This window comes from Schistocerca americana, chromosome 8, assembly GCF_021461395.2.
Source record: "Schistocerca americana isolate TAMUIC-IGC-003095 chromosome 8, iqSchAmer2.1, whole genome shotgun sequence".
NCBI classification, from domain to species: domain Eukaryota; kingdom Metazoa; phylum Arthropoda; class Insecta; order Orthoptera; family Acrididae; genus Schistocerca; species Schistocerca americana.
The window spans coordinates 155,919,202-155,943,471 of NC_060126.1; the positions used below are offsets into that span (position 1 = coordinate 155,919,202).

Below are 24,270 nucleotides of genomic sequence, written 5' to 3' on the forward strand. Positions count from 1 at the left end.
TTCAATGTTTTCCAGGATGTCAGAACAAATCATTCTTCGGCGTTCCTTCTGTTCAATTGTGAGACACTTTGGAACCATTTTTGAACACACTTTGTTCATGTTGAAACTTTCATGAAGAATCTGCCTAACACTTTCCTTGTCAACTCCTGTTAACTCAGACACTGCTCTGATTGTTAAACGGCGATCTTGTCGAACAAGTTTACCGATTTTTTCAATGTTTGCATCAGTTTTTGCTGACAATGGTCTGCCAGTGCGAGTGTCATCACTGGTGTCTTCGCGGCCATCTTTAAATCGTTTAAACCACTCAAACACTTGTGTTCGCGATAAACAATCATCGCCGTACACTTGTTGTAACATTACAAACGTTTCACTTGCAGATTTTCCTAGTTTGAAACAAAATTTGATGTTAACACGCTGTTCTTTCTGTACACTCAACATTTTCCGACGCACAGACAAAACGTCAACTACTTAAAACAGACGCCACGGGCAGACTGAGTGCAGGAGGCAGATGAAACTCGAGCAGTAGGCGGAGCGAGAGTCACGTGACAGGCCACGCGACTTTCAGCCTTATTGCATTCGTTTTATTGTTTCACCAGTACTAGTCCGGTTTTTTTCTAGCCACACCTCGTAATACTCAGAATGTACGTGCCTCTATCCCGATCGTACGTTCGAATACAGCTGAGTGTGTTCCGACGTAACTATACTTATGACCCACTTCCTTTACAGTATTAATTCTTATTTTGAACCAGTGACTCGCGAATGTACGTGCCCACTAAGTCTGCACCGGCGTACTTTGTACGGAAACACACGCTTTGATACGGAACATTGTAGAAATAGTTATATCGCTCAGGATCACATGTTTCCAATTGGGTGGTTCGGTGCTACTTGCCCTTCTGACTGTTCTCCTTAAATGACAGCCATTTTACAAGCGGCTCTGCTAAAATGTCTCTTTTACTGCCATTGTCATCGTTATTGTACGTGTGTTTTCCAGATGAGTACGAATCTTGAGAATTATTTTAGTAACATAGATCTTTTTGTTAGAAGTAGTAACATCATGCTCCATGTCATCCTTTCCCTATTAGAAAATTTCGCTTTTCTTGCAACAGTGTGTTCAGCTGGAAAAGCTCTTCCACGCTTGATACAGTAGGTCCAGGTACTTTAGCACTCTTCTCGAGTGTTGTCACAGATGTGTCGACCAGGAGGCACCGACAATCTGCAATCGCCAGGAGTCTGTAAGGTATGTAATAGTTGACCGAAAACTCTAACCACTTTGACTTTTCAGAATATGACTATGCCTCCTAGCAGAATCCTTTTGACGCATTACACATGTTGCTGGAATTGATAAGGACCTCAAGATGGTTATTCATCAAACCAAAATCGTTGGTAGAAAAAGAAATTGTGCAATTGAGATTCTTTAAGATTAAACGACAGGACAACATCGCAGTGTTATAGATAAGTTAGAAAAAACATTCACTGTTTAAGCTAATGTGGTTCAAATGGCTCTGAGCACTATGGGACTCAACTGCTGTGGTCGTAAGTCCCCTAGAACTTAGAACTAATTAAACCTAACTAACCTAAGGACATCACACACATCCATGCCCGAGGCAGGATTCGAACCTGCGACCGTAGCAGCCCCGCGGTTCCGGACTGCGCGCCTAGAATAAGCTAATGTGTTCACATTAGTTTGCCCAATTACTCTATACTATTTATTGACAAGATAAGCTCAAAACAGAAAGAGATGTAGGATGGTATCAATTATTTTGGAGTACACAAATACGAACAAAAATGCAGAACTTGGTTGTTAGTCAAATTTTATTTATTAACTGGCAATAAATATACAATAAGGAGATATTTACACATGGCTATTAACCTCCTGTTTCTTTAGGCTCTGCATGACGAACTTTGAAAGTGGTCAGTGGGAAGTGGTCTTTGTGACTGTGCTGGTGGGGAACTGAACCGTGGAAACCGTCTTTGGAGACTCGGTGGTGCGGCCTAAGGTGTCAGCGACGTTGACGAACTTGAAGCGAGGGTACCAGCCGAAGCGACTGTGGGATGGTACAGCTGCCCCAACACCACCACCACTCATGAAGGCCACTGGGGAGTCAGTCTGGCTGCTGACGCTGTTGAAGCCGGATGGAACCTCTGGCTGAGCAGTGACACCACTGAAGAAGCCCTTGGGAGTGTCAGGCTTGGCAGCTGGAAAGGTCAGGAAAGCTGACTGCAAGTTGTTTTCATGTGCTGATGTGTCTGTCTCCATGGCTGTCGGCGTGACAAAGGGGACCTGCTGGTCAATGGTGGACGCTACAGCAGCTGGTGAATTACTTTGCTGATTTGGACGTGCCACTGGTGCAGGCCTTCTTCCATCTCCCATGGGAGTTGGGAAGCTCCCTTGCTGATTTGGCACTGCCGTTGCCACAGGCCTCGAGTCTTCCACGGGAGCTGAGAAGACTTGCTGATGTGGCATCACTGTCGCCACAGGCCTCATCGCATCTCCCATGGGAGCTGGAAAGCTCCCTTGCTGGTTTGGCACCATTGACGGCACAAAACTCCTCACATCTCCCATGGGAGCTGGGAAGTTCTGTTGCTGGTTTGGTACCGAAACTGGCACTGACACCCTCATGTCTGCCATGGGAGCTGGGAGATTGCCTTGCTGATGTGGCACCACTGTTGTCACAGGCCTCCTTGCATCTCCCATGGGAGCTGGGAAGCTTACTTGCTGATTTGTGAATGGAGGTGGAAAAGGTCTTGCTGCAAATGCAGCGGGACTTGAAAAACTACCTTGTCGGTTTGGGAAAGGAGATGGGAAAGGGCTCATAGCAAACGATGTTGGAGCTGAGAATGCCCCTTGCTGGTTTGTCATTGACGGTAGTAAGGGTCTCACTGCGAATGAAGTGGGAGGTGGGAAAGTTCCCTGCTGGTTTGGCGGAGGTAGCGGCAAGGAACTTGCCGCGAATGTAGTGGGACCTGTGAAACTCCCTTGTTGGTTTGGCACTGGAAAAGACACAGGTCTCGTTACATCAGCTACAGATACTGGGACGTTCCCTTGTTGAAACAGCATTGCATCTGGTGTTGGCATCATCGACTTTTCAGCAGGGGCAGGCGTCACCTCAGACTGCTGCAGCTGCTGTACAGTGGGAACTGCTGCACTCAGGAAAGTTGCAGGCGCGCTCGCTTGGACAGTCGCCACTGCCGGTGCCGATGCTGCTGCCTGGTCCACGGATACGCCTCGAGACAGTGGAGCTTCGATGTTGTTCCCAGTCTGCAAAGACTCCCGGGGGACTTCATCATTGGCTGTTGCTGTAGCTTCTGCTGCAGCCTCCTGTTGGGTGTCTCCTCCATCAAAGATGTTGTAGACATTGAAGTACGATGGGACTGAGCGGAAGAATGGTATACGAGCTGTAAACATGAAGAATTACGTTAGTTAGGCTATAAAGCTAGGCTGCGAAATTAGAGAAAAAGTCAATTGTACAGGTAAATTGAGGACTATAAAGAATAAACCCTCCACTGCCACGGTTAGGACTGTTCGTTCTGTTTTGTTTACTTATTAATAGGAATGGTTACGACATATTGAGTTTCGTTATGAAATGTGGTACGATCGTGATGTCGGAAAACACGCAAAGCAATGAGGTTTGTTAACGATAAAAGAGTACCAAGTTTTAACAACAAATTAAAAGAGGTCTTATGAGATGAGACATATGTTGAGGTGACAGAAGATAGGGGATACCTCCGAATATCTAATCAGACCTCCATTTGCTCAGCATAGTGCAGCAACCTGAGCTATCATGGACTCAACAAGTCGTTGGAAGTCTCCTGCAGAAAGACTGAGCCATACTGCCGCTATAGGTGTCAGTTATAGAGAAAGTGTTGCTTGTGGAGGATTTTGTGCACGAACGGAGGTCTAGGTTATGTCCCATAAATGTCAAGCGATCTGGGTAGGTAAATCATTCGCTCGAACAGTCAAGAATGTTCTTCAAACCAATCGCAAACAATTGTGGCTTGGTGACATAGCGCATCTTTGTCTGAAAACAAGAAGTCCATGAATGCCTGCAGATGATCTCCAAGGTGCCGAACGTAACTATTTCCACTCAATGGCCGGTTCAGCTGAACATGAGGACTCGGTCCGCGCCATATAAACACAGTCATTACCATCATGGAGCCACCGCCAGCTTGCACAGTGCTTGTTGGCAACTTGCGTCCATAGCTTCGTGGGATCTGCCTCACACTCGAACCCTACCATTGGCTCTTATCAACTGAAATTGGGAATTATCTGATCAGGCCATGATTTTACAGCCGTCTATGGTCCAACTGAAACAGCTGCGATCCCAGGAGAGGAACAGCAGGCGATGTCGAGCTGTTAGCAAAAGCTCTCGCGTTATTCGTCTGCTGCCATAGCCCATTAACTTCAAATTTCGTGCATTGTCCTAACGGATACGCTCGTCGTACGTCACACATTTGCTTCTGCGGTTATTTCACGCAGTGTTGTTTGTCTGTTAGCACTGAGAACTCTAAACAAACACCACTGTTCTCTGTCGTTAAGTGAAGGTCTTCGCCCACTGCATTGTTTGTAGTGAGAGATAACGACTGAAATTTGGCATTCTCGGTACATTCTCGACACTGTGGATGTCGGAATATTGAATTCACAATGACCCATGCGTCTAGCTCCAACTACCATTCCGCGTTCAAAGTCTGTTAATTCTCGTCGTACGGCCAGAATCACATCGGAAACCTTTTCACATGAATCACCTGAGTACAAATGACTGCTTAGCCAATGCAGTGCACTTTTGTACCTTTTGTACCCGATACTACCGCCATCTGCATATGTGCATATCACTATGTCATGACTTGTCACCTTAGTGTATATGGAAAGAGATACTAGTGTGTGAAATTCAGTGTATTCCGTAGTAATTTTGTGTCAATATTTGAAAGTGATTGACTGAAAAATTATCCAAAAATCCCATCAAAGAGTCACGTAAGCCATGGATAAATATGAAGACTAAAATTTAACGTAAAAGGAAAGGTAAATTTGCGTCGACGTCAGGATGTGTCAAGACGTCCAAAAAGTACTGTAATATATTAAGGAAAATGATAAAAATTTACAGAAATATACACGTTTTGACAGAAATGAACAACGCAAATAATAAGTTTAGAACTATATGAGATATTGAGAAACATGAGACAGGACAACCAGACACCATATTAATTGAACTAAATGACAACGTGTGACTGAGAATTGGCAAGCTGTAATGATTTTTAATAATCTTTTTCTAAATGTAGCAGCAAATATAGGATTAAACGGATCAGTTGAAGAAGTAAGAGTTCTTATGCAACCAAACTGCTGAGGTCATCGGTCCTTAAGCTTACACTCTATTTAATCTAACTTAAACTAACTTACGCTAAGGACGACACACACACCCATGCCCGAGGGAGGACTCGCACCTCCGACGGAGGGAGCCGAGCGGACCGTGACAATACGCCCTAGACCGCGCGACTACCCCGCGCGGAAAAGACAATATAGAAAGATTTCATTCCACAAAACTTTTAGCAACGATAAGTAGTGCCAGCATCTTTCAATGAAATTAACAGAATTAGATATATTCTGAAAAACGAAAGCTGATATGGTGCTGATGGACTTTAAAACAGATTTCTTGCAAGTTGTCCTAACGTAATACTTTGTGTCCTCGGTGAGCTACGTAATGCATCACTGGAACAGGAAATTCTTTCAGAGAGACTAAAATATGCAATTGTAAAAGCTCTTTATACGAAAGTTACAAGAAAGATTATCGCCCAGTTTTCTTACTTAAATCTTCTTCCAAAATATTCGAGAAAGTAACGTACTGATGAGGAGTATCTTATTTGAACAGAAATAATTTACAGAACATATCACAGTTCGGATTCTAGAAGTGTTGCTCAACTGAGAATGCTGTTTACACATTCACTGACCAACTATTATAAGCCCTAAATAATAAAATGCCGCCAGTTCATATTTTGCTATCTTTGCAATGTGTTTGATTGTGTAGTTTCAATTTTACGATGTTGACGGGTTTACATACAACTAATTTGAATTATGCTTAACAAAATGAATGGAAAAACTTGTGCTAAGTAATTCAAATAATGTAGGAAGGAGAGAAAATTCAAGTAAGTTAGGAGGTACCACAAAGGGACTCCCACGAGATCCTCATCTGATCCTCATATAAGTGAATAACCTTCCACGTTGATGAAGCAGAATTGGTACTTTTTGCAGACAATAGTAGTGTTATACGGTACTCTACATCTACGTGACTACTCTACAAAGCACCCGCCCAGCAGAGAGTTGTTTGAACCACTTTCAGACTGTTTCTCTACCCTTACTCTCTAACAGCGCGTGGTAAAAATGACCTCTTAAATCTAACATGACCTCTTATATCTCTCTGTACGAGCTCTGATTTCTCTCATTGTATTATGATGATACTTTTTCCCTATATACTTTCGCGATAGTAAAATACTTTTACGTTCAGAGGAGATTGTCTGCGATCGAAATTTCGTGAAAGATTCTAGCGGCAACGAAACACGCCTCTAGTCTAACGTTTGTCATCCCAAATCACTTATCATATCCGTGACATTTTCCCCCATATTTCGTGAAGATTAAAATGAGGTGCCGTCCTTTGAACTTTTTCGATGTCTTGCGTCAATCCTGTCTGATAAGAATCTCATACAGCACAGCACTACTCTAGCAGAGGGAGAACCAGCGTAATGTAGGCAATCTCACTAGTAAACATGTTGCATCTGCTAAGTGTTCTGCCTAGGACAGTCGATAGAATATCGATATACCGATACTTTTCCCAAAATACTTCGATATGTATCGGCTACAAACTTCCGCTGAAATATCGAAATAAGATTGTTAATATCGATGATCGATGTCTTTATTTTATGTTATAGATTTTTCACACTTGTCGGTAAGTATTTTAAGTTGTTCTTTTGAGATTGTAGTAGAACATAATTTTACATTCACTCTGTGAAGAAATCTTACAACTTTTTGAGCTTTCATCACGTCCAGACTTTCTCTTTGAATGTGCGAAGCAATTATATGGCACAAAAGAAGTTGTCCAATTGCACTGGGGGCGGGGAGGGGGAGAAGGAGATAGGGGTGGTGTGAATGGAATAACAAGATTTCCGATGCGAAGAAACAGCATATAGCATATTTCTTCACATTGAAATTCTTCAAAAACTGTTGCTGAAAATGATGATCAAAAATCTAAATGACGAGGTGGGTCTTTACGGTGGACGGACGGTGTCAGAGGAAATTCTGACGTAATCGGCACTCGACGCTACCAACAGAAACGGCAACGTTTAGCTTCACCACGCAATTTTGACATTACCACTGCTAGGTCGCTAGCGTTGACAAAAATGAAGAAAACAGGAAAGTCGAGATAAACTGTTCCGGACAAATCCGAAATGTGACGAAACCGGACGACGGACCCAGCGGAGATCTTTGATTATGCCACTTACATACAGTTACCAACGGTAACGAAGTGGTTATCTCCAAGCGTGAAATTGCATCGTTATCCTTGCAATTATTGCTCTAAGTGGGACAAGCAGGCTGCTAGCTTGTTGATGTAAAGAGTATCTAATAATAAATTAGTATTTAAATATACAACTGTAAAACCAGCAGTATATTTATAATGTGCAGTTGATATTTTTATGGACAGGTACAGCGATATTTTTCCGTCGATATATCGATATGTCTATTACGTCCATCGATGTATGGGGAGACGACATTGTCCTTTTAAATATCGATATATCGGCTTCCCGGTATTTTAAAAATATTAACAGTCCTAGTTCTGCCAGTAAAACGTAGTATTTGGTTTGGATAATAAATCCGATTAAATAGAAAGCAGCGGAAGCTATTGTTATTGCCTGAACGTTGCTTTTCAGTGAATTGTTAAATGGTTCTCTGAAAATAGACTCCCTCTAAATTTTGAGAAAAAACACTATATTCTGTTTTGTAAAACAAATATAGTCAATAGCAGCAACTGATGTAGAACATGAAAAGAATTCAGCAGACAGGATAGACTATTTCAGTTTTTTGGGTGTGCATATTGATGAAAATTTGAACTAGAACAAGAATATTAGTGAGCTTCTCAGGCACTTAAGTTCAGTTCTTTTTGCTGCTCATATAACAACTAGTTTTGGAAACAAACGAATCAACCTCCTAACATATTTTGCATATTTTCCGTCAATTATGACTCATGGAATAATTTTCTCGAGTTTTGAGATCTTGTTTGAGAACACATATTACTTCACGTGGTACATAGCAAGTAATATGAGTATGTCAACCTCACCCCCATATACGTTCGATATTATTTTAATAATATCCTCGTACTGACAGTCTGCAACTATATACGAAAGTAGTAAGCAACAATTTTTAAACCTCATACACTTTTACAGAAAACAAGTACTTGGGCGTAATCCACAGACTTTTCTCTCACTTTTAAACATAATCTCCATTTATTTGCACATATTCTTCCCATCGTTCTGCCGGTTTCAAATACGCTTCCGATAGGACTCCGTTCCATCTGCACGGCCGGCCGTTGTGGCCGAGCGGTTCTAGGCGCTTCAGTCCGGAACCGCGCTGCTGCTATGGTGGCAGGTTCGGATCCTGCCTCGGGCATGGATGTGTGTGACGTCCATAGGTTAGTTAGGTTTAAGTAGTTCTAAGCCTAGGGGACTGATGACCTCAGATGTTAAGTCCCATAGTGCTCAGAGCCATTTGAACCATTTGAGCCATCTACACGAAGACACTGACGCACTGTTTTCTGAATATGCTCCGTCTCGTAGTGCTAGACTCGCATCTGTTCCTTTACGGAATGAAAAAGATGGAAATCGGAGGGTGTCAAGTCGCTATTGTAGGGAGGATGTGTAAGATTTTCCATCCACAGTTTCCTCTCTGAATTTTGTGGTCTTGAGTCAATAAATGTGGGACCCAACGATCACAAACTTTTCGATAACCAAAGCATTGCATCATTTCTTACACTGTACTGTGCCCTACTGCATGGTTTGCACTGAATGTCTTCTCTAATGAGCTCACCATCTCCTAATACCTCTAGCACTCACACCGACATCTTCATAGAAGCTGATGTCTGAGGTGAATTTCAGCAGCAGATTTTGCCTCTTTGACAAGGAATTCAATGACAGCAAGCTGTCGAAATGAAACATCACTGTCGGCCATTTTGGACATGCTGTCTGAAGTCACGTGATAGATGCTAATAGCGTCACATTATGGCAACATACGGCGGAAGGTCTGAAGATTACTGTCCTACAGTCGCTTTAGTTACATTGTTGGAATTAGCATTTTAACAATGAGTTGCTCCGGAGTTTCAGTATCACAATCAGTAAACCTGAAGAATTGAAGAATTGATATTAAATGAAGTTAATGATTTGCGACCTATACTGTAAACATGACAGTCAAGTCGAAGAACAGCGTGTCTCGTGCAAGTGTGTTTCACTGTAGCAGTGCCAGCGGTAAAATCCAAAGAAGGTAACGACAACACCGACGGTAATAACTATAGCTTTCCGCTGCTTCTTTAATGGCACACTCGCTCTTCTCATTCATTTACACTACTTTCGTGAATCGTAACATAAAAACTTTCATAAGAAAGTTATCTCAGGCACCAGCTCGAGATTATAAATCGTTCACTTCATCACAATGAAAGAAGGATATTATAAATCTTCCATAAATATAATATTATAAGTCTTTCATAAATCTCTTACTCACTTCTCTGTGTTGTACTTCCCACTCTGTTATTAGGCTGCTGCAGAGGGGCGGAAAATAGTGACCAACAAAGATTGCGCGCGGAAGTCGAAAAGGTATATTTGCAAAAAGTCATAACCGAGTACTAGCAGAATTGTAGTGTAAATCTTTGCGCGAGATCGATTACTGACTCTGATGTCTTGCTCAAGTGCAAGAGTTGGAAAATTCACAGCAAATCCAATTTCGATCCTTTTGTAGATGACACGTGCATTACCACCAAGCCTGGATGGACACACACATCGATATATCAAAATAGCGACATTTTTCGTAGTAATATCAATACAAACACACAGCAATTAAATTGCCATTATATGTATATTAATCAACATTAAACGTTGGATATGGAAAGTGACATTTTTTATTGTCTGGCCTTTCTTGACTCATAAGCATTATAGTTCTCATCTGCAGATTTCTTGCCCATTCCAGCTACTATCAATATTTGCAATCTGACAGTAAATGTCTTAATTTAATTTCATATTCGGTACTAAAAATGAACAATACATTTGAACATGAATGTATGTGTACTGGATGTTCATGAATGCTTGTTTCTTCTGTGAGTAACTTTCACCGTTGCAAATGCTAAACGCACACGTTTGGTGACAGCAGTGTATGAAAAGGGTCGAAAGTACCACTCCCTGCTCCCAACTATGAGGCAGAATGTGATAAGAAGTCTCGTTAAACTTCCTGCAGCGTTCAAACAAGCCACTGAAGAGGTTTGTGGCGCTAGCTGTTTTGAGTGCAAGCTTAAGCATTCCTATAACAAACCTGCTTCGAGAAAAAGTGGAGCACGCAATAACTTCAACTGATTTAGGAGAGTCTGTAGAAAATGCGTTACTCACAGTAGTCCCCTGGATAAAAATGCTTTTCTTGCCATGGCTACAGTTCCGGATCCCCAGGTGAAGGACATTCATTTTGATACTCCTCTTGCAGTTTCAGGTGCAATAGCGGAAATAACTAAAGAAATTCGTTCTGAACATAGGTGAACGGTTCAATTTCCTCCTAAATATAGAGTTTCAGATGTCACACAAGAAGACTCTAAGAAGCCTCCAATTTGGTGACGACATGAAATGTTGTTGTCTCAAAGCTCAATCACGCAAGGAATTTGTCTCTGATTCTGAGCCCAAAGAGCTAAAGCAATACCTCGATCAACCACATTAGGACGGATCTATGATTCTGTAAGCTCTGAATTAACAGTCGTCATTTCGCACGCGTTTCGTCAGAAGTTGCTCAAAAATAATATGCTAAGCTTCTCCTGTTCCGCGCGGAAGTGTCTTCCTTAATAAACTTGGATGTGCCTGACAACAGAAGCAGACTGATAAGGGAAGTATTAAAGAGTTCTTTTAATGTCTATAACTGATAATTACTAGTTACATTAATTACCTTTTTTGTAAATAAGTGATTTTATAGTACATGTGTCTTTTACTAATTAGTGAGTCATTTTTAGAGGTTTATTAATCATTTCTGTGATTCTCATCAATCTAAAAAAATCCTGTAAATATTAAATCGTCAACCAGTACGAAAACATATCGATTTTTGTGTTGCTAATATCGATGCCTTTCGTAAATGCCGACAATAGTATATCGATAGTTCCAAAAATTTTCCAACGCCTCCAACGATATACTACGCTCTCATACAGTTGCGACACGAGTAAATAGCCTCATCCACAACACTCATCGTTTTTTAGGTTCAAAAAATGAAGAATCTGCATACATTTCCACAAGCATTTGTATATGAGCTAAAACTCCGAGAAAATTTGATTGGGGAAAAAACATTGATGTTCTTACATTTTATTGTCTTCTTTTGAGAACTAACTGTGCTGAATGCCGGATGGGTGGGAATTTTTCCACGATCCAGTCCCCCCATGACGGCTCCAGGTCCATTCAGCCTGCTATCAAACGGGTACCGGGGCCTTAACCCGGGGATAAAAGGAGGCTACATCGATGGGTCGATGGGCCCGCCACCCTCCCCTTTCCCTCCACCACCTAGTGCCGCGGTGAAGAAAGGCACACTCTATCTACAATCAGGCGAGGATCCTGGTCTCGGGCTGTGCACCGCAAACTTTTAAAGGTTCTCTTAGGAACCTCACCGGCTAGGGTCATTGCCTGGCTTTCTTCAAGTTACTCAGTGGCTCGGAAAGAAATATAGGCTGATGGTATTTTCAGGGCTTGGTCAGAAATGAACGTGTCAGAAGTGGGAGTTCTAGATGGGCGAGCGTTTAGAGGGAATAGCATTTTTGGCGCGGGTCAGGCGGGGCTTGGGTCGTTCAAGTCTGTGTAATTTTTAGGCAGCAGCTGGTGCAGTGGTGTGTCACTCGACCAGCGCCAAAAATGCTATTTTTTTCTAAACGTTTGCCCATCTAGAACTCCCACTTCTATCACTTTCATTTATGGTCATGTACTGCATACAGCACCAATTTGGATGGCATCATTTATGACGAACAGACGTGGTCCCCTCGCTCGTAGAGATTACACGTCTCTGCAAAAAATGTAGCGATGATGAAAGATGATACATTTGTTTCTGCTGAGGTTTGAATTCTTCCCAAAAGAGAAATGATTATTTCAAGAATAAAATCGTAACTGACTGATGTTACTTCTGTATTAGTCCAACACATTATTGCTAATATACACAGACATGTAGTAAGAGACTTCTAAACTGTAGAGAAGGTTTACTCACCAAGGTGCTTATGTGCAGGATGTTTATGGGAGTGATGGTGGTGGTGGTGGTGGTAAGGATATCCATGGATGTAAGGATCGTACTCAATGATGTGCTGGTGGTAGTGACCCTTGTGGGGCTTCACAAGCTCTTTGTGCACGTGAACATCTTCGATGGGCCACTTGTCGACGTTTTCGACGTGTCCCACGGGCCACTCGCTGTGGACATCCTTGACGTGTTCTACAGGCCACTCGCTGTGGACATCTTTCTTGTGCTCCACAGGCCACTGACTGTGAGAATAAAGAGGGTAGTCTTTGTGAGGATACAGGGAAGTAAACTTGTGAGGATATTCATAGTAGTCCTTGAAAGGATGTACAGGATAGTTCTTGTACGCAGGGTAATCGTTGAAATGGTACAGGGGATAGTGGCTGAATGGGTATACAGGGTACTTGTGGTAGGGGTACCAGGGGTAGTCGTTAAAAGGGTATCCAGGATACGCAGTGTCACAGCCCACAAGCACCATCAGCCAGGCCCCCAGCAGGAGACATACCTGTAACAGATTAGTAGACATACTTATTTGGTTCACTGGAGGATAATTTCACACAAAATGAATGTTTTCATTCTTTCTGTTAAAATGATCAGACAATCTGAAAAATTTTATTAGGTGCAACTGGGAAAAGTATACAAGATTATGCACTGCTATGAGATCGTCCAAAAGGCAATACCACATTCTCTAGTCGTGGGAACCTAAATCTTCTCAGAAGGCTTAACGTTGACACAGGACTGCATAGGGTAATTTCTTAGCAGCAATAGAGCCCACATATGTACCTGGATTTTTAGGCACGGTCCCTGTTCTATGTATGCCACCCCAATGCAAGACGTTACTGGAGTGGACTTTTCAAGGTAGAAAAGCCGAACATTAATAAATCCTGTGTATCACTGCTTAAAACTGAGACAGCAGCATTCCTAATTATAATAGACATGATCCCGAACATATTGACTGAATTCTGCACAACATCAACACCGCATGGCGCATGGCGGAGAATACCTGCAAAGAAGGTTTGTAGGCACCTCTCCGTATACATCTCAATTTTTCTAATTTTTTCCTCATGGCCGATACGCCAAATGCTGATTGCATAACACAATACATTTTTTGAGAGTTACAGGAACATCAAATGCCAAGTTTGGCAGTAATATCAGGGTAGTAAAGGATAGGAAAGAACTAATAGTGCTCCTTTGATATGTCTCTATATCGTCCACTAATTCATCTTAGTTAGTGATTCAGGTGAATGAATAACACTCAATAATTGACGGAACAATGGTTTTATAAAAGACATCTTTCGTTGGTGGATTACGCTAAGGTAGTTATAAATCTCAATACGTCGCCTGTTTTCCTCACGAGTAGACACGACACTGTGGCTCCAGATTAAATCAGCCTGGACAGATACTTCCAGGTACTAGGTGGTTGTAATTTATTACAGTGACTGAATGTCAACAAAGTGGTAAGCGATATGGGGTTTTCCGTCAGTTTAGACGCATTTTGTTATATTTATGTAGTGGTTGGTTTGCTAGTCTGTGTACCAACTCGAGATCATATACAGGTCTCCCTGCATTTTGTAACTATTTTCTAACAACACGACTTTCCGTTGGGTCAGTTATGTTAGCTGTGAGCAGTAACATCCCTATCACGGAGTCTCTTGAGGAACACGTGATATACCTTCGATTCTGAGATTGCCTCGTCGTTAAAAGACCAAGCTCTGTTTGTTAGGTAAACTTCAGTCAACCGGCACACCTGATATTCGTTATAAAGACATTTAGGCACTCCGGAGATGTTTCGAAGTTATTTTGAAATACAAGAAGCATGATAACAAACTAATCAGCGTTATTTTAATTTCTTGTGTGCTTTATGACCGAACAGAGTAACCTAGGATTCACATGTTAGATGGTTGCAGAGTTCATGTTGATTCCTAAAGATGAGCTGTCCGTTCTTCGAGAGTTAATATTCCTCCAGTCAAGTTTTTGAAAAACAAGGCGGTTTCACAAAATTCTTTAAACATCGCTTTGCGGAAATATAAAATTTGCAAACTTTGCAAGTTCAAAAAAATTCAAAATCTCAAGAAAAATTCCATCTATATAAGAAACTGTTGTAACAGGACCATGTATTCAAAGGCTTTAGAGTTTGGCTTCTGTTTGCAAAAAATCCTTCCGTATTGTAAAACGGCGCTCCAACGTTTCGCTCACTATTCATTAGTGTGTGTCTGCTACTGCCTGGTCAGTTTCATGTACTGCCTTCACTGCCGTCCTTATAATCCCAGATTTTCTGGCCAAGTAGTTTTCCATATACTTTAATAATGACCAAACCACTGGTTCATTATTTTAGAATATATCACGATTGACAACCCAGAAGAATCATATCGTTAACTCACTGTTTTAACTCATTAGTTAAGATTTGATATTAAGCTTTATCCATTGTATACTTGTTCCCAACTATCTTCGTGCACAGTGCATGCTACACTTCCCATATCTTGTTTTGTATATTGGTAACTCGACCGTTTGCTTTCAATAACTACACAGTCATCTTCTGCAGAAGAACTAATGAGGTGGAAACTATCACGAGCGTGTTGCAGTCTCTCTTTACCCTTACAGCTTTTCACATCCACGGATCATTCCAACACAAATTTCCTTGCTGCCGTGGCAAAAGTTTTACTAAACTATCTTGTCTTCTCTAAGTATTTCCCATTTACCTTGATTTGTCTGTTTTCCTACTGTCCTCCATTTGTTACCTCACTTGTTTACTTAATGAGAAAAATCCGTCTATAGATCATGTACCAAAAACTTCCAGTGTTTTTCTTTCCCTTCGTGTCTTGGTACTAATATTTGATTCCAGTATAGTTATTTCGCTTTTATTTTTATTTACAGAATTTATGTATTTTTATTTATTATTTTAATATATTAATTCCTCTCCTGCCTCAACCTTTTCACCTCAGAGTAGCACTCGCAGTTGAATGTATTGCAATATCTGCCTTCCCCTGTATTTTTTACTCTCTACGGATCCCTCTCTTACCGTGGAGGTTAATTCCTGGGGTGACTTAACACACGATTTTGTCGTCCTGTCCCTTCCTCTTGTCAGCATTTACCACAAGTTCCTTTCTTCTCCTATTCTGCGGAGAACCTCCTCATTCCTTAATCAGACCACCATATTTTCAACATTCTTCAGTAGCACCATATCACAAACGCTTCGTTTCTTATGTGTTACCGTTTTCCCACTGTCCGTGATTCGCTACCACACAATACTGTGCTAAAGACGTTCATTATATAATATTTCTTCCTCAACTTCAGGCCTCTATTTAATACGAGTAGACTTCTCTGGGCCAGGATAGTCTAGTTCTTGTACTGCATTTAACTTTCTTCGGCAGCGACTGTACATATGAGATATTTTCCTGTCATCTGGCAAACTATGTATTCTTGTCTCGTGGATCCAATAATTTTTCACTCATTTTATTTCGAAGTATTTTCCGGTTTTCATATTAAATATTTGGTTATTCTCTTTTCTTATTGCTCTCCTGCCATCCTAATTCTTTTTCTTTGAGTTACATTCAACGTCCTGAGCAATAAAAATTTTATTCTAGGGTGTTCCTTGGTTTCCTTACAATCAAAAAGAAATTTGCGCTAAGTGATTCGCGGAAAATAAGGGAAAAGTAATGCTGGATGAGTCTACGGGAATCTGAACATAATTCGTCCAGACTTCAACCTTACACCACAATTCCACCTGTGTCGATAGCTCCACCGAGAAGCGATTCATTGGATGGGTTGAGGTTCACCGCAGCCAAAACGTATTCGGTGGGCTGGAGGCAGACAGGTTGGTTCAAAATGGTTCAAATGGCTCTGAGCACTATGGGACTCAACTTCTGAGGTCATTAGTCCCCTAGAACTTAGAACTAGTTAAACCTAACTAACCTAAGGACATCACAAACATCCATGCCCGAGGCAGGATTCGAACCTGCGACCGTAGCGGTCTTGCGGTTCCAGACTGCAGCGCCTTTAACCGCACGGCCACTTCGGCCGGCACAGGTTGGTTAAAATGGCTCTGAGCACTATGGGACTTGACTTCTGAGGTCATTGTTCTGGACTGCGAACATACTATAAAACTCATCTCACAATTACTGAAAACAAATCAAAAATGCAAAGAGATCTTTGATGCTTTTAACTATACAAAAATATCGTTTGAAATCAATCCATACAAGCAAAACGACTTTTATATGGTTCAAATGGCCCTGAGCACTATGGGACTTAACATCTGCGGTCATCAGTCCCCAAGAATTTAGAACTAATTAAACCTAACTAACCTAAGGACACCACACACACCCATGCCCGAGGCAGGATTCGAACCTGCGACCGGAGCGGTCGCGCGCTTCCAGACTGAAGTGCCTAGAACCGCTCGGCCACACCAGCCGGCAATGGATCTAAGTGTCAACAAAAATAATAGTTGTTAGAATATTTGTTTTTATACAATACTGACTCTATCTCTAATTTAAAAAGAATTGAACTGTTACTTCTAAGCTTGAGACGCTAGGTTGTTTACTTTTGACAAATTCGTTGCCAATAGTTTCAATGAACACCGAGACGTCAACTAAGAGGCATGCAAGTAGCAGAAGCTGAACGAATAGTGTGCACGTTAGATTTTGTCGTACTAGCGGTGGATCATCTTTAAGAATTTACGATGCACAGATACATTTTAAATTGTCTTTCATTGTCTTGCACATTTTCACCGTATATTAGATCAGTAACAATCTATTAATTGCTGTTATTTTTGGAGTTGTACATGTTATTCTGTTGTTTGCTTAATTTACCCACAGATACTGGGTACAGGGCTCCACAGATCATTTGGACATATTTTGTATTTCCCAAGTTTGACCTGTTTTCTTTCTTACATTTTGTAATTCCCTGTTAGCATGTTTATCGTTACTCATTAGGGGAGTGCGTGTGATGTTTCATGGTCGTCTAGTGACCGATTTCAGGATCAAATGGAGGAAAACGTAGTAGAGACCGCCGTACGCAGTTTCCGGAATTTTCTGCAGTTTCTGTTGTTGCGACACATTACGTGGTATTTCGTGCAGCGTTTGTAAATATTGCTATGTCAATATATTAAATTAAAGCAATTGAGGCCATTGTTAATTCTCCAGTTACAGATTGTCTTGTGCCGAGTAAAATTCTGTACATTTTAAAACAAATTACGGAGCGAATTGACGGTTAAACCATGCTTGGTCAGTCCTGGAGCACCTTGAACCTTGAAAAAGGTCTCTACCACATAAGATGTGATTTTTGCAAATGAAGTGATTTCTGTAAACTCGTAAGAACTTTCCGTCTTGAAAATGAAAATTTCTGTTAGTTTCCAGTTATTTCAGTTTCAACATATTTTTAACTTGTGACCTGTTTTTGATAATGGTGTGTAGTAACACATATACTATTAAGTAGGGAGTATTCAAAATATTTTCTCTATTGCAAGACTTTTATATCTGAATACAATTGATGTTCCTGGATAATTTTTATAATTTCAGAACATCACTGCAGCCCACATCAAGTGCAAGCTTGTGGTGTCACCGCCAGACACCACACTTGCTAGGTGGTAGCCTTTAAATCGGCCGTGGTCCGGTAGTATACGTCGGACTCGCGTGTCGCCACTATCAGTGATTGCAGACCGAGCGCCGCCACACGGCAGGTCCTGAAAGACTTCCTAGCACTCGCCCCAGTTGTACAGCCGACTTTGCTAGCGATGGTTCACTGACAAATTACGCTCTCATTTGCCGAGACGATAGTTAGCATAGCCTTCAGCTACGTCATTTGCTACGACCTAGTAAGGCGCCATTATCAATTGCTATTTATCTTGTGATGCATGTACCGTCAGACCGATGTTCACCAATTATGGATTAAAGTTAAGTATTCCAACAGCTACGTACTTTATTTGCTAGACTCAAATCCTTTAACTGTTCCAGACCTCACGCCAGCCTGCGTGAGCTTAAATGCGTGCCTTTCGGCTACCCGTCACTGTGGATTGGCTGTCTTGCCAGTCCACAACAGAGCTATCGTTGCAAATTGAAAGAAAAACAATATTAAACTTAAGTTACAAGGGTGGCTAAAGGCGAAAGTCATTAAGTGATCCAACGTACAACACCCTCAATCAACATTACAATATAAGGAGGTGGCGCGGCTTCAAGGATATGTACAAAAAATGGCATCCCTGTATGCTTGCTGCATGAGATAATGTTTCACATTCTACTGTTGAGTTCCTGTTTTGCAGCTTTAAGTATGCCTGTGTCTTTCCAGACTACATTATCCAGTAAAGCACACATATTTTAAACGACTAATTCTTCAGCCGGCCGCGGTGGCCAAGCGGTTCTTGGCGCTTCAGTCCGGACCGCGCGACTGCTGCGGTCGCAGGTTCGAATCCTGCCTCGGGCATGGATGTGTGTGATGTCCTTAGGTTAGTTAGGTTTAAGTACTTCTAAGTTCTAGGGGACTGATGACCTCAGATGTTTAGTGCTCAGAGCCATTTGAACCATTTTTTAACTAATTCTTCTTACCGAAAAATTATGAATCTAAGTATCTTTCATATATTTTGAATGAACATATTTGTAGTTCCTTTCTTGGACAAGTTAGATCACCGGCGTAATTCATTTTTTTGGTTACCAGTTACTCGGCTATTAATTCACGGGCACAAACTCCGCCAGTTTCTATTGATATGTATCTGTGCGTCAGTACTGAGTCGTATAAACTATCTCCTTTGAGTAGCAATGTTTGCATCAACAGCACGTTGCATTTCGACGCCAAGTCCTTACGCTTATTGTTACTCATAGAGCCGCTGAGGCTATGATGTAAGGCTGCACGTCTCCTTCTCTGTACTTACATCATTACTTGCCGCTGAAGCACAGTTTCATATCCCCGCGATCTCCCTAAAGTGATCGATCGATTACGAAATACTCCCTTAAATCATTTACTGCTTACTTGTCTCCACTGTCTTATAATATTTTAGAAACGACAGTAACTTCTACTTGGACCGTTAAAAAATTATTGATGACCACGATTTCGGCTATTATCCATTCTCCAATAACAGCTCACCATGAATAGTGTCAGTGCATAATCGTTGCTCTTAGAATAACATTGTCCTCGTATTAAACATATCCAAATATTTACAAGAATTCTCTCGAAATTGTTGTGTGGCTTACCACGTGCTTTCAATATAGATGACGAGGACTCCTATTTTCTTATGTACGAGCGCAATAATTGGAACCGTTGTAGTAATAACCAAATTTAATGACCGTTCCGTTGAAACAAGTTGCTAAAAAACTCCACTCTTCTGATCTGCTTTTTCACTTCTGGTTTCTTGTTTTTGAAGGGTAACACTACTCCAGAACGAGATTTGCACTCTGCAGCGGAGTGTGCGCTGATATGAAACTTCCTGGCAGATTAAAACAGTGTGCCGGACCGAGACTCGAACTCGGGACCTTTGCCTTTCGCGGGCAAGTGGTAGAGCACATTCCCGCGAAAGGCAAAGGTCCTGAGTTCGAGCCTCGGTCCGGCACACTGTTTTAATCTGCCAGGAAGTTTCATATCAGCCCGCACTCCGCTGCAGAGTGCAAATCTCATTCTGGAAACATCCCCCAGGCTGTGGCTAAGCCATGTCTCCGCTATATCTTTTCTTCCAGGAGTGCTAGTTCTGCAAGGTTTGCAGAATAGCTTCTGTGAAGTTTGGAAGGTAGGAGACGAGGTACTGGCAGAACTGAAGCTATGAGGACGGGTCTTGAGTCATGCTTGCGTAGCTCAGCTGGAAGTGCACTTGCCCGCTAAAGGCAAAGATCCTTAGTTCTAGTCACGGTCCAGCACACAGTTTTAATCTGCCAGGAAGTTTCGGTAACACTACTGAAGAATTTTAAAAAAACTCATTTTTATTAGCTTGAAAGATGCTTTGAACCTTCTAAAATATGAGGCAAAAACATTAATCCCAAAAACAATTCTTGTGCGGAATTCCGAGCTACTCCTCAGGAGCCTAAGATGACTCGAAACGGCCCACCATCGCCAGCTCAATACCCCATGCAACGTCTGGGTATAGCATTCCAAAACAATATGCGTCAGCTTGGCGTCGGCAAGCGTCACTACGTGTACGATAAAAACAATTCTTTCGCTTCGATCCTGATTTTTTTCTTAAGTACTGACTTCTTGTAGTTTACTTGCAATCTTATAGTGTACAGTTTTGTCGTTCAGGTAAGAATGAGTGGTAAGAAAGTGTTCAAATGGTTCAAATGGCTCTGAGCACTATGGGACTTCACATCTGAGGTCATCAGTCCCCTAGAACCTAGAACTACTTAAACCTAACTAATCTAAGGACATCACACACATCCATGCCCAAGGCAGGATTCCAATCTGCGACCTTAGCGGTCGCGCGGTCCAGACTGAAGCGCGTAGAACCGCTCGGCCACAGCGGCCGGTGTCTAAGAAAGTGTACTCGAGCAGAAAATATAAGAAAACTTCGTATTCAACACGGCGTGGAAGCAGTATGTCAGCAAAGCGTCCAAAGAATAGATATAAGGTTGATACCAATACAGAAGGAGTCAGTGCCTCTGCTAAGAAATTGAAAGACAGTAACCAGGATTTTTATGTGAATTACGAATTGAGATACAGGAGTACAAATTTTCTTCCCGTTTTCTCTATTATTTCTCAACACGTGAAATGTAAAGCGTGCAATGCAGACATCAGTTTACAAGAACGGAGTCCTCGAGTCCTAGGCTTCACAGTAAATATTGTTTGCCAGACTGTCAAGAAGTTGTTATACGAAGCAGAAAGTTTACACGGAACGCATATGAAATTAACCGCCGAATAGTCCTAGGAATGAAGCAAGCTTGGAGTAAGGCTAAACAGAATTGTAAGGTTTTGTGCGTTCATGGTATTGCCACGACCGATATTTCAATCGTTCTACGATAAACAAGTGTTTATGATTTCAATTGCAACGGTATCAGTAGGATAGCCCAGTCCTGGGATAGCAGATTAACGGTAAGAATTTTCTAAAAGTGGATTTTTTATTTGTTCGTGGCTATAACACACTCCAAAACTTCAAACACGTTTTATTGAGATATGGCTTCTGAAAATGGCACGCAGTATGACTTCAACAATTTCATATCGTTTTATTTAATCAGAACTTTGAAATAACATTTTAAAGGGAATTTGGATTACTTAATTTTAACAATATTTATTAACAAATGAGTGTCTTTTTTTATGAAAATTGAACGACTTTATTCAAACGAACACCAGTTACACAAAAATCAATATTGACGCCATCTTGTAATATTTTCCAAGAACATTTTTTTTTAATGTACTTAAATGTATATGTAATAACTATCCCAAGTACTATTCCTCTATAACCTTCCCTTGCCTCCAAACTAATTGTCAAGAAATTGTGGTATTACCCCTTAAGTTCTTTGAATTATTTAATAACAACTGTAACAAGGGCTTGTATATGTGGAAACTACTACATAACTGAGAAGAACTATAAGTCCATAATACAGAAACGGAAGAAAAAGAATATAAGGATGAAATGAGATACGTATATGTTACTGCGAGAAGAATTTGACAGACTCTTGAAAGAGTTTAGTCGAAATAACGCCTATAGAGTAGGAACGTTCCCTCGGAGTTATTGATATCATTGGGAGACCGGATCAATGTACAAAAATATATGGGAAAGGCGAAATACCCGCTAACTTCAAAAATAATTTCAGTTTCTAGAAAAGCAGATAGTGACAGGTGTAGATATTATCGAACTATCAATGTGTTAAGTGATGGCTGCAATGTAATGAAACGAATTATTTGCAGGAGAAAGGAAGAAACTGGTAGAGATCGATCTCTGGAAAGGTCAGTTTGGGTTCCCCAGAAATGAAAACGTGCACATCAATACTGACTTGACGTTTCATCTTAGAACAAGAAAAAGGCAGATCTAAGTTAACATAAGTTGTAGATATGGTGAAATATTTTGACACTGTTGACTGTGAAGTTATTAGGGATAAAATACAGAGAGCGGAATGGCCATTTACAACTTGTACAGAAAGTACACGGACTTTAAAGAGTATTTGACAAGAAGGATAGGCATTCAGTCTGTAACCTGAGCAAGCTGTGAAGGAATCCTAGAAATAATAAGATGAATAGCATCAAAATTAAAACAAGGATAATGGGTTGTAGTCAAATTAAATCGGGTGATACCGAGGCAATTAAATTAGGTAACGAGGCACTTAAAGTAATAGGTGAGTTCTGCTACTTGGGCAGCGAAGTAACATTACGGACGAAGTAGAGATGATATTAAATTCAGGCTGGCGATAGCAAAAAACTGGTTTCTAAACAATTATTTGTTAGGAAGTCTTTTTTCTGAAGGTAATTGTCTGAGTTGTAGCCTTGTACGGAAGTGAATCGTGAACGATAAACAGTTCAGAGAATAGAAGTTTTGGAAATGAAGAATGCCGAAGATATGATACCTACATCGAGTAACTAATGATGGGATACGGAACCGGAAAAAAAGAAATTTATGGGACAACTTGATCATAAGAAGCGATCTGATGAAAGAATAGTGAGCAGAAGTGGAGAAAAATGAAATTTATAGGACAAGTTGATTACAAGAAGAGATGAGTTGGTAAGGAACATCCTGAGGCATCAAGTAATCATCAATTTGACTATGGAACGAAGTGCGTGGGAGAAGGGCGGGGTGGAAGAGGCTTGCAGAGTGAGACCAAGGCTTGAATACAGTAAGTAGGTTGTCGTAATTATGCTGAGAAGAAGAGGATTCTACGCTGCACCTGACAGCAACAAAGATTTAACATCCGTCGGGATTTAAATGAACGTCATACACATGGTCCAGAATCATTGCTGGTGTGGCTGAGACAATCAGTTCTTTCAACCACACATTTGAACGTAATTTTCGTCCCAGACGGAATCTAGCTACAGGACTCACCAGTGACCGAGCGTGCGCCATCCCGCTGTCGTGGTGTGGGCCGGACACTGTAGAGCGAGGGGCCGACCCTTGCTTTTATACGCGGTCACTACTCCCGCCGTTGCCTAAGAGGTCGGCGGGCGTTACCAGCTGCGCTTTCGCAATGGCGTACCATCCGACGCCACTGTGTCTAGAGACGCGACGCTCCCGTATACGCCCGTCTACTAGCCATGAGCCGCACGCACGGAACTAGAGCCGTCACTGATACCACCGCATGCAGATACTCTTAGTTCCCGAAGAAGTGCCTTTACAGGGAATATAAGAAACCAGCATCTCTCCTGTTTGGTAAAACTCTTATTGCTGAAACCTTGTAGGTATTACAAAAAGCTTTCACACAAGAACATACATTAACATGAAAGCATATAGACTCCTTAACGATTCTATAGAAGAAGTACAAATAAGAGTATACGAATAGAGATATTTGGTTTATTTCTAGTTATTTAAAAGTTACAGTGTAGTAAATGGACAAGTATTATTTGTGGTATCCGCCCTACTTTCATTTCAATGAATGCATTTCGATTTCCTTATATCGTGGGCGTTATTTCAGATTAAATGAATGTTAACGACGCAACTTGTTGCTGGAAGGTCTCATTTAAATCATAAAAGGTAGTTCTGAGGCTGTTTGTAACGGTGATAACCAGAAGCTTTTAGTAACATAAATAAAGCTCTTCCGCCTAGTATTTACTTCGCGTTGACATTTCTTCGCCACTTCTGTCAGTCTTTGGATTCGCACTTCGTCTGACACCTTAAATTCTACCGTGATTGTACGGCTTACACTATACAGGGCGAATCCGTGATCTTGTTG

The 24,270-nt window shown here is 41.3% G+C and overlaps 1 protein-coding gene across 1 annotated transcript; it reads right to left on the reverse strand.

The window, feature by feature from the left end:
• Positions 1-1,912: 1,912 nt before the first annotated feature.
• LOC124545646 (arginine-glutamic acid dipeptide repeats protein-like) lies at positions 1,913-23,447 on the reverse strand. The gene is made up of 3 exons (XM_047124592.1): positions 23,427-23,447; positions 12,461-12,989; positions 1,913-3,396 (listed from the first exon to the last, which is right to left on the reverse strand). Exons 1-3 carry the CDS (start codon positions 23,445-23,447, stop codon positions 1,913-1,915), a joined length of 2,034 nt encoding a protein of 677 aa, XP_046980548.1.
• Positions 23,448-24,270: the final 823 nt, after the last annotated feature.